At 32.2% G+C, this 12,180-nt stretch overlaps 1 protein-coding gene across 1 annotated transcript; it reads right to left on the reverse strand.

Annotated features, from left to right (window-relative positions):
* Positions 1-1,921: 1,921 nt before the first annotated feature.
* LOC133832658 (uncharacterized) lies at positions 1,922-3,347 on the reverse strand. The gene is made up of 2 exons (XM_062262967.1): positions 2,861-3,347; positions 1,922-2,361 (listed from the first exon to the last, which is right to left on the reverse strand). The coding sequence occupies exons 1-2, from the start codon at positions 3,345-3,347 to the stop codon at positions 1,922-1,924; spliced, it is 927 nt and encodes a 308-aa protein (XP_062118951.1).
* Positions 3,348-12,180: the final 8,833 nt, after the last annotated feature.

A 12,180-nucleotide genomic window follows, 5' to 3' on the forward strand; every position in this document is an offset into this window, starting at 1 on the left:
TTTGATGTGTCGATGATGTTTGGGATTAGTTTGGAGGTTTTGTTTTCAAGGGAAATCGCAGAGGAGAAGACTAGAAAAATTTCTGGTCTACAGGTGGTGCCCCAGCACCACTCCTGGCACCCCAACACTAGGCAGGGCATGGAGCTGGGCCTCTCTGACTTGAGGCAGCGCCCCAGCGCTAGTTCACTTTCTAGCAAACCTATTTTTGGGGTTTTGGATGATTTTGGGGGCTCGGGGGATGGTACCACTACCCCTTTTGGGTTCTTGGGAGTCCCGAGAGTGCAAGATGGATCCCGGAAGTGAGGTTTTAGATTTTAAACCTTTTTATGATTTATTTTATTGATGGGATTCCATATTTGGTTATGACTAGGTGATCGCTAAAGGATCACAGGATTGATCGTTCTCAAGGGTCGTCCTTTTGCTAATTCTTGCTCGAACCTGAGGTAAGAAAACTGCACCCTATATATATATATATGACATGCGTGGTTGTTATTGAGGCATGTCGAGTGTTTAAATGTGATGCATGTAATGCACGGGAAACATGTGGTTAGGGCATGCCATGAGTGTTAAATGTGAGATTGATCAGAGCTTGAGTCTCTGTGTTTGTGCATGATTCTAATTATGCTAGCGATTGTTAAGTAAGCATGCTAAATGCCCTGTATTTGGATATTTGACATATGATATATGCCTGGTAGCATTGCTTACTTGTGCGTGTTACTGACCTAAGAGTCAGAAGCGGCATAAGCGTCATGAATGCAGAGCCGATAAAAGATTAGATCTAATCAACATCGGTATTGAATGACTCATATGGAGCATTAATGCTGGACCGACCCTAAGTTCGATGAACATCGGCATTGAATGACTTATATGGAGCATTAATGCTGGACCGATCCTAAGTTCGATGAAAATTATAAGCGCTTGCCTAGTTCTATGACTAGTTACTTAGAGTCGGGGCCAAAGGCCCAGGTGACCTTATCGTCACATGGCTAAGGGAGCAGTACCCACAGTTGTGACCCTATGGTCACTCCCATTTTGCCTAGTTCTATGACTAGTTACTCAGGGCCAGGGCCAAAGGCCTAGGTGACTGTTTTGTCACATGGCTAAGGGAATGGAATCCCACGTTAGTGACTCTATGGTCACTCGGTAGGTTTATGTTGGTGACTATTTGATCAAATATCTATCTTGTTTAAACTAGTGAAAGGATCACTTATTTGTAAAGCCCATGTGACTGTATCGTCACGGGGTTAGTGGGAACGGAACCCACCTTAGTGACTTTTACAACTGTCACTCTTCTATTTAGGGCTAAAAGCCCTAGATGATTATTATGATCATCTGTTGATGTTATATACTCATCATTATCAGACTTATTTGCATGCGTGATTAAGGCTATTATTGCTAGGCATGCACTTTATGATTTGATGACATGTTATTACTGATCATGAGCATATTGAGTTTTCTTGCGGGGCTTCGGCTCACGGGTGCTATGTGATGCAGGTAAAGGCAAAAGAAAGTTGGACCATCCTTGAGTTGGAGAGCTTAGGTGACGATGTGTACATATGCGGCTGCTCGACTGCTACGGTCGAGGGTTGAAAGAAGAACTAGGGTTAAACCCTGTTTTGCCGCTTAGATCGGCTGGTTGTAAATATTTTCTTATAATAGACCTTTAAATTATATTTTTGGGATCCTAGTGTATACAATACACGTTCTAGTGAAACGTTATATTTTAACCAAAATTTTTAATCCCTAAACCGCTAATCATACTTAGTTACACGATTATAGCCAAATAACTCCATTAGCAAGTTTAGCCCTGTTTAAAATGCGCACCGTAACGGTCCCTGGAGTTTAGGGCGTTACATCTTCTGTTGATTGTGTCACCTCCTCATTGACACTTTCATCAAACTGATTTTTTTCTGGAAATTTTTCATTTTTCCATAGACACAGGTTCAACTTCCATCTTACTTGCAATCTTAGTAGCTTCAATCATAGCCTCCTCAAAACCAATTTCTCTATACTTTTGAAGAAATGAAAGTAAAAATTTTAACTCTTTGATAGCAACCATATCTTTACTTTGAAGAATTTTTCTAGCATTATTAACAACACACAACAAGTCATACCAAATAACCATGTCCAACAAGAATTCAAAATTCAGAATATTATACATTGATAAAGTCTCATCATCACTCTTTGTTTTGGCATCTTCCTTGCTATTTTTTAAGTAATTCAAAGCTTCTTTAATTTCTGGAGCTTGAAATCTTATTGCTTTAACACTCTCAACACGAATTTCCCAACGCGATCCTGATAATGTCTTAACAGTGAGACCAGGTACATGATCTATAAAAACTTTCCATCTCTTTGTAGAAGCTGAAAATAATGAGTATATTCGTTGTAACATACCAAAAAAAGATACAACCTTGAGACAACAATGAGCCATATCAGAAAGTAAAACATTTAGAGAATGACACGCAGAAGGAGTGTAAAATGCTCTAGGATTTTTTCAAGTAGCCTAGTTTGTACACCTTTTTTTTTCTTTCATGTTAGATCCATTGTCATATTCTTGTCCTCTTATATTATCAAGTTCAAGTCCAAGAGTATTTAATGCATGTAGAGCCCCGATGTGTCATGAACCTGCATGAATTCCAGAAAATATTCATGAACAAAGATTGGACTTCTAAAATGTTCACACATCTTATAACAAGAGACATTTGTTCATCTTGACTTGGATCTGAAGTGCAATCTAGTATGACTGAAAAATACTTTGCTTCTTTAATTCTACTAATTATTGAGCTTTTCACCTCATATGCCAATAGTTGTATCATTTCATTTTGAATTTTGTGACTCAAATAATGATAATGTGTCTCACCTTTTAAAATACGATGAACATGTTCTTGCATAGTAAAATCAAATTCAGCAAGTAATTCTATCATTTGTAAGAAAATCCCATTGTTATTCTCATATAGTTTTTCACAATCTCCTCGAAATGCCAAATTATTTTTCCCAAGTCTTTTCACAATAGCAAGGATTCTCTCTAATACTTGTTTCCAATGTTTTTTCTCTTGATTAACTTGTTCTTGTAAACTAGCATCAATAGTTAACTTCAGTTTCAATCGTTTTTCTAATTCTACCAAACTAGCAACAGACTCAATGTGTTGTTTACTTAGTTCATGGCTTTTAAATCGATCAGAAATATTATGCCAATCATTGATACCTTCATCAACTAAAAGGCCCACAAGATACTTCTTTGCAAATTTTTTACAGCAGAAACAAAATACTTTATCCAAAGAAACTGAATAAACCAACCACTTTCTATCATAATTCTCCCCATTTGGTACATCTCTAATGTAATGCATTGAAGAAAAACTTCAATCAAAATCATCCTTAGGAAATATGTCATTAATGACTCTTTTTGGACCTCTTTCAACTATAAAATCTATAATATTATGCCCAATTCTATCACAATTTCCTAGACCATCTATATCAAAAGGAAAGCAATTGATATCACTTGAAATTTTCTCATTCACTGTTTGACTTACTTCTTCCTTATCATTCATAAATTGATTTTCAATCTCATTCACATTATTTTCCTCATCATGTTGATTCTCAATGCCAATTTCATTCACAACAGAAGTCTACACATTATTCTTACTAAAATACTTGTTAAGAGAACCAACCTGAGTTTTATGTAAATCTTCTTTCTTCAATTTCTCTTTTCTTTTTTCTACTCCTAATTTGTATTTTCTAATAGGATCCATTACTTGTGAAAATTGAGTAAAAAAAATTGTTGAATTTCTTAAAATTAAAAGCCAATCTTTTGGTGAAAAATAATTGAATCCAGAGACTATTCATTGTTATATATATGATATATACTGTTTTTGCTTCGAAAGAATATTAGCAAGAATTTTTATTTTTAAAGGAAATCCTCAAAACAAGCAGAACAATCACCAAAAATATCCAACAATAACATAGTATATATATAGGAAAGACTCAAATAGCAAAAAAAAATTATACTTAAATGGTTAAACCTCTTCAAAACAAATAATAAAAGAAAACTATCAGTACCATTTAGAGTCAAGTTGTCAACAAACAGCAAGAAGAATCCAAAAGCTTACCCTCAATGCTTTGCTTAATATATACTTGAAAATGTATCCACAAATTCTAGCTAGCGACAAGATGAGATAAATCAAAGTGGAAATTTGATTGGTTGAAAATGAAGAGACATTGACTGCTTGAAATTAGAGAGACCGTTCGGTTACATTCACACTTGTTTATTTTAATTTGTTTAAAATAAGTTTTGTTTGTTTGATCTGATTGCTAAAATAAGTTTATTAATTAAAATTATTTGGACTGCATTTTGTAATTGGTCCTGCTCTTTCATTGCTTGATTAGTTTAATTAACTTCAAAGAAAAAGCAAAAGAGAAAATTACAGAATACATCGTAGAAAGATAAAAAAAATTGAAATATATGGTTCCCTACTTTTATATGGTTTTTATATCAAATTTATGGTAAATTAGGCTTATTATTTTAAGGTTATTTTAATGCTATTTTAAATCAAATTTATATTAAAAAAAAATCATAGAAGCTTCTAGTATAAATTCTCTCTCTCTCTCTCTCTTACTTTACTTTTCCGAAGCTTTTCACCTTAACTTTTTCACTTTTTTATTTTTTTTATTTTTTTATATTTGAGTTTCTTCTCTATTTCAACTCTTCATCTTCCCATTTCAATTTTGTAGAGTTTTTTTGAGTTACTTCTCTCTTTTAACTTCGTTTGCCATTATTTATCAAAAAAAATGGCGACCACTCGTTTAGGGTCTGCATCTCCTGCTGGGAAGGATGGTGCAGTTGCTGGCTCAGGTGACTCAAAGAAAGCCGAGAATCAAGAGTCCGCCGAGTCTAAGAGGAAAGCATTGAAGAGTAAAGCTTCTCCATTTTCTATAGACAAATCTATTTTGAAGGACTCATCAACATCTTCCCATCTGGATGCGAACAATGGTGATGTTGTTGGTTTAGGGGAGTTGAAGGAGGCCGAATTACATGAGAGTGATGAGTTTAAGGGGAAATCGTTGAAGAGAAAATCTTCTCCATTGTCTAAGAGCAAAACTAGTGTAAAGAAAGCAAAGAAACTAACGATTGGAGGTTCTAGTCGAGTGGGGAAAGAGAAGCCGAGGTGCAAGGCTAACAAAAAAAATTGAAGAAGAATGTTAGTTCACTGGCTAAACTGAATGTATTTTTTTTGTTTGATTTAATATTTTTTTTTTCATGTTATCTGCTATGAAGATGAGTGTTATGGATATGTAAATATATGTTATAAGATTTTTTAATTATTTGCTCAAATTTTCTAGTTTATTATTGTATAGAATATATGTACAATATGTATTAGAGTTATTTACATGTTTTACTGCTTTGTTAAAAGTTATTTCAATTTTTGTCAATTATGGCTATGTAATGGTTATGTTATATGCATTCTAGGGTATATTTGTTTAAATGTTGTTAAAACGTGTTATGTTTATGTAAAGATATCTTACAGGGTTGTTAATGTTGTTACTGATGTTGTTAACATGTGTTTTTTTTTTTTATGTAAATATATGTTACAGCCTTGTTAATGTAATTACCTAAGTTGCTAGTTTATGGTTTTGTAGAATATACGTTCTATCAGCTTGAAAGAGAGATGTTTCAAACCATTATCACATGTTTAGCTACATTAACAAGTCTAGGTATAGTATGTTTCAAAGATAGATGTTTTATTGCTCTTTTAAAAGCTGCTACAATTTTTGTTAATTTAATGACTCAAGTTGCAAGATAATGGTTCTGTTCTATACATACCAGGGTCTATTTGTTTCGATGTTGTTAACACGTATTATGTTTTTGTAAAGATATGTTACAGGGTTGTTAATGTTGTTACTGATGTTGTTAGCATGTATTTTTTTTAATGTAAATATATGTTACAGGCTTGTTAATGTAGTTACCTAAGTTGCTAGTTTATGGTTTTGTAGAATATAGTTTCTACTTTTTTGAAATATGTTTTCAATTTTGTTTAATGTTCTGATCTGATTTATGTAGATATGAATTATATGTTTCATGTTTTGGTGATATATTTTATTGTTCTGTAAAATTATGTTACAAGTTTGTTAATGTGTGTTGTCCATTATTCTATGCAGCTTATGGAATGTTTTATCAAACATGAAGATCATTATAAAGCAAGAGTCAATTTTCATTGTGGTTTTGAGAAGATCAATGTGATTTCTGAAAAATTGACTAAGTCCCAAAAGGTTTTGTTTAGTAAGATTTGTTTTGGTTATTTTCTAAACATTAAATCCTATAATACTCAAGCTAAACTAGTTCACCATGTGTTGTTGAGGGAAGTTAACCAACCAAACTTTAATGAAATGTGTTTAAAGTTTGTGGAAAACTACTTAGGTTTTCATTGAGTGAATTTGGGTTGTTGACTAGATTAAATATTTTTAGTGACATTGATAAAGTTAGAATTAAGAATAGTAATCCTAATGGATTGTATTCTAATTTTTTTGGTGACCATACAAGGGGCATTCCAAGAATTATTGTTGAAGAAAGGTTTAAGGCTACCGATTTTGATAATGATGATGAGGCTGTTAGGATACTAACTTTCCGTATGCTTGGAAAAAAGAGAAGAACGTTGATTGTATCTTTGTGATAGTGGTGGGTTTAATCATTTGAAACATTTGAATGTTGTGGGACGATAAGCATTTGGAGACAATCTTTTTGATATGCCAAATCAGAATGATCAAGACTCTTTTAACAAGTGGTTTTCTCTGGGGCTGAGAAAAAATAACAAGTATGCTTCTCTTTTTTTTTTTTGGATTTATTTTGTTTTTCAGTTTCTCTTACAACATAATTGACTTTTTATTGTTTCTATTTGTTATAGGTATAAGACATTTGATGATAATAATAGTATCATCAAGGAGCCATTTCAGCTTTGCGTAACTGAGATTGAAAGAAAAATATGGTTTTATGATTTTAGTTAAAGATGGGAGGGATTTAGATAATGAGGTATTTTTTCTGAATAATATTAAGTTATTTTTGTTGTTTTAGTTGTACTATTTTTATTATTCTTATTATGGTTTGTTTCTTGTTTTTTCAGCATATTAATGCGACTTTTTATTACCTTAGAAAAAAAAGCCTAGTATTGTGAGTCGATAAAGGTTAGAGTGACTACTACAGATAACTATTTCGATCAAGTTATCACTACTCTGTATGATGTGTATCTGTCAAGTAACTATGATCGATCTATTATAACGAAGAATAGTGTAGATTTTGAGTATATTTGTGGGTATAAAATGCTTTATAACACCACTTGGTTGCTAGTAGTTTTTTTTTTTGTTCCCTATTAATATGAATGCTGTTGACTGTAATCATTGGATTCTTGGTGAGTTCAAAGTGAAGCAGAGATTTTTTAAAGTCTACAACTCAGTGAGGAGTAGAGATATGGATAAGAAAGTGTTGAAAGTTGGTGAAGCATATTCTACTTTGCTGCCCTTATTTCTTTCTTTAAAATTTTATGAGTCAAGAAAAGATATTGATCTAACTGCACCAAAATTCAAGGGCATTGATGTCTCACCCCTTGAACATTGTGTTTGATGATGAGGTTCTACAACAGAGTCACAATTAAGTGGTTTTTATTTGTTATTATTATTTTTTGATTGCATGATTTTCTTTATATGTTTTTTGTATTACTACTTTTGAGTTTTTTTTTTGCAAAAATTGTGGGATATTTGTCATAAAGTATGATGAATTTATTATGCATGGACTTATTGATAATATCCCCAAACCTCTGATAGTTAATTTCCAGAGAAACAAAATTGCAGTTGAACTGTATGTCCATGCTAAAAGAAAGGAAGATGAAGGTTATGAATTTGATGGGGAATTTAGAGGAAGAATGAACAAGAAGATGTTGAATATTAATGCAGAGGAAGTATGAGAGGATCAAAGTAGCTGACTTTTATCTTGTAAAGATGATACAAACTTATGGCTAGATAACTTTGTGATGTTTGTTTTGTGAACTTTTTAGCAAGTATTATGTTTGAATATTTTGCATACTATGACATATCAATGAATTTTGCTACTAGTTCTTTTTTATATGGAAGGTTTTTTTTTTTTAAATGTTTTTGTTCATTTTGTTTTATTTTTAGTAAAAAGGTGTCTCAGGTTTGTAACTTGACTTCACAACTTTATTTTTATATTTATGTATTAGGTAACTTATGTTAAAAGTTTGTAACATAAGTTTATGTATTAACTTTTCCCTTAGCAGTACTGAACGTTTATTAATAGTCATGATAACTAAAGTTTCAAACATGTAACAAAGCATTACAAACTTTTAAAGTTAATCATTGTTAACGGACTGAAAACATAAAAATAAAAATCGAATACTTATGTTTCAAACCTGTAACATAACTTCATAAAAGAACTCATTTCCTATGTATTTGTGCCTGGAAACATCTGTTACAAGTTTGTAACATAAGTTTATGTGTTAACTTTGGTCGTTGCGTTACTGAATGTTCATTAGTATTTATGATAGTTTATGTTTCAAATATGTAACACACTTTAACAAAAAATACAACAATATTCATTCAAGACAAACCTATAACAAATATGGAATAAAAATTTACATATAACACCCTGAACATTAATCCTCATATATTGAGGCAATTTGTTTTTTAACAAGTTCTAATAATATTCCATAAATTCAATGAAATGCCATAAAGTCTTAGTGTTATAACCACTGTTACAAAACATACAAAATTTCAAAATACAAATAATAAGTATTTTCAAACTATAAACTCCTCATTAAAAAGAAAAAACTCTTATTCAATTTTTTTTTCTTTCAATAGTAGTTGGTTTGAAGCAAGTTTTTCAGTTGTGCCCAAGCTCTCCACACCTTCAACATTTAAGCCGACAAGACCCTTCTCTTGCTAATACAAACCTCTTTTTCCTTGGCCTTCCATTTTTTCTGCTTCCCTTTGGAGGTAGTACTTCAATTTCTTCAACATCAGGTGGAACTCTCCATGTTCTTGGATCTCCCAATGGATATATTGATGCATTATAAGTGTTCAGCATGACTTGTTTTGTGAAATAATATGAGCAGTATTTTTTTATACTGAAGGTTCATCTTTCTAATGACTGCCATGGCATGTTCACAAGGTAATTCTTCTAAATCAAACTTGTTACAAGTGCATGATTTCTTTGTAATCTCTATAGTGTTTATTGTTAAACCATTGTGTACACTGTAAATGAGTGTGCTAGCTAGGCCAACCTGTATTGAAATTGTAGAGTCCCAGAACTTTACTTAGCTAGTTAGATAGTAGTAGTAAAAGTAATAGCTAGTAGTAGTTCTAGTATGTTTATGACTGTGGATTTTGGTTCAAGCCGGGACTTAGTTGAACACTCGTAGCAACACTTATAGATTTTATAAGTTTAACCTATAGTTTAAGAATATTAATTATAACATAAGGTTTGATTAATATAGCTGATTATAAAGATGTTATTTATTATACTATAAGGTTTAGATAGAACTAATAAGACAATGACACTTGTCGTGTGCATGTTTATTGAGAAATTAAGCATTTTTGACGAATAGTTTGATAAAAGAAATATTTGAAAACCCTAGAACTTGCCAGCAGCTTTAAAAACGTTATATGACTTAGTCAAAGCTGTTTACCCAATTCAAATTAAGCTGAAAAAGTGCAATTACGTGTATAATATTTCAGCGTATGCCGATATCTCGCAGCTTTATGGGTGATATATCGCCACACGGGGAATACGAAAAACACGTAACTTCACACAAACGCATCGACGAACCCTTGGGGCATAAGCCCAAACGATATATTGCCTATAATGGGCAATATATCGGCCTTAGGGAAAAATTTTCAAACGTTTTTGAAACCGAGCTCATTTTATTCCTTAACCTCTTAGCAAGCCTCTGAACGTTTTAACCGAGTCTTAAGCCTCTGCTGAACGAATATTCAAATGTTTTTCAAGTAATATTCATTATTTTTATTCAAGCTAAAAGAAGATCTTTTCACTTCTTGAACTCTATAAATAGGACCTAGTACCCAGCCATTTCTCTCATTCTTCAAGTTGTGTTCAGAGCCTTCAAGCTGCTAGGTTTACTATTGAGTGATAAACACTTGGGTTAGGGTATAAGCTTTATCATCTTAAGCTTATTAAACACATGGGAAGTAAGATAAATAGCATGTTTTTCTATATCAAGGTGTAGTTCGGTTCTAATACATTGAAAGGTATACCTAATCTTAAGTTCATTTCAGTTTAATTCTTTAGTTTTCATTTAGATCCTAACTCATTGTTTTCCACTCTTGGTTAGGTACTTAAGTTCTTTGAACTTAAGGTTTCTTTTTGGTAAGTTTCATCTTGGTGGTTTAGATTCATTTCTTTTTCATCTCCTTCTTTTAGAAATACTCACATTCTCATTGTTGGTTTTTAGGAGTGTTCCAAATCCCGTCCTTGTTCTCATATCCCGGTATTGGTAAGGAAAATAGGATAGAATTTTATATGCTTATATGATATGTTATGCTATCTTATGTTATGATTATCTTATGTTACATTATGTGTAGTATGTTTATAGACCTTGGGCATATGACTTGTATAGCTAACAAGCCCCAATAATTTATGGGCATATGACTTGCTTAGCTAGCAAGCCCCACAAATCTATTGGGCATATGACTTGTTTAGTTAATGAGCCCCAAGTAGTATAATGGCCAATTTAGTAGTATATGACATATGTTATAGTATATGTTTATGTTTATGTTTTATGTTATTAGTAGATTTTCCTTGCTAGGAATTAGGCTCATTCCCTTATTTTTATGTATGCAGGAAAATAGTTATGGTGGCGGAAGGATTTTTGGCAGCTTGGGGTTGTGTATTTGGGAAGAATGGATTCGGTGGACTACATGAACGATTCGAGGACGACGTTGTTTTTAGTCTTTTTAATTATGTTTTTATGTATTTTTTCGCACTTGGTTTTGTAAACAATTTTAATTAAGTTAAAGTTATATTTTATTTTTCAAGCAATGGGATCCCATACACTGAATTTATGTATTCCAACATTTACTTAGAGTTTTTAATAAATTTTGTGAATGTTTCTTATGTATGTTTTCATGAAAGTAGTGTATATGTATAGTAGTATTAATGGTCGAAAGTCTTATAATTAGTTGGGTCATTACGAAAATAATAAATAATGAATAAGGAAGTATTTTAATATAGTGATATATATAAATAAAAATAGTTGTACTTACAATCCATTTTAATAAATTGACAAGGTTGTTTTTTAAGTATTCTTGTTTCTTCGACAAGTCTGTAAAGGTTGCTTCTGCCTCTTTTTTGTTGTTGTTGCTCCATTTTTGAACGAGGATTCTTAGACACTCAAGTAATGTCGTTATTGGAAGCTCTCTCATTTCTTTTAGTGCTGCATTAATGGATTAAACTATGTTTGAAGTCATAGCTGCATAGCTACAAATTTTGGAGTAGATTATTGCCCACTTTTCATATTTTACCTCATTGGCTAGAAAAGGGTGGATTCCTGCATGTAAACTATCCAAGTCCTTCATGTATTTTTAAAAATCTTTCCAATTATAAGCTTTTGCAGCAGCATGAAATGCCATGTTGGTTGCTTCTACTTCTGTTCTAAACTTGGTCTTTATGTTGCATAAAAGATGGTAGGAGCAAACTCCATGAGTTACATTTGGATAGACATTTTTGATAGCATTCTTTATGATTTGATGTATATTTGAAACTATACACAACTCTTCTCTTGCTCTATAACATTCTTTTATTTTTCTAAAAAACCACTCCCATGAATCATTATTTTCATAATCTGTTATAGCAAATGCCAATGGGAAGATGTGTCTATTTGCATCTTGTGTTGAAGCTGTGAGAAGTGTACCCCCAAATGCAGCTATTAAGAATGTTCCATCAACAACAATTACTGAAATGAAAATTTTCAAACCTTAAATTGACTGTCCCATAGCCATAAAAAGATATTTGAATCTATTTAGACTATCAATTTCCAAATCTGTTACTGTACCTGGATTTTTTTGCTTCAAAATGTACATATATCGTGGAATTTCTTGGTAGGGATCTTGACTTGACCCATGTACAAATTAACTACTTTTTCCTTAGATCACCACACTTTTTGG

This window comes from Humulus lupulus, chromosome 4, assembly GCF_963169125.1.
Source record: "Humulus lupulus chromosome 4, drHumLupu1.1, whole genome shotgun sequence".
In the NCBI taxonomy this organism is placed as follows: domain Eukaryota; kingdom Viridiplantae; phylum Streptophyta; class Magnoliopsida; order Rosales; family Cannabaceae; genus Humulus; species Humulus lupulus.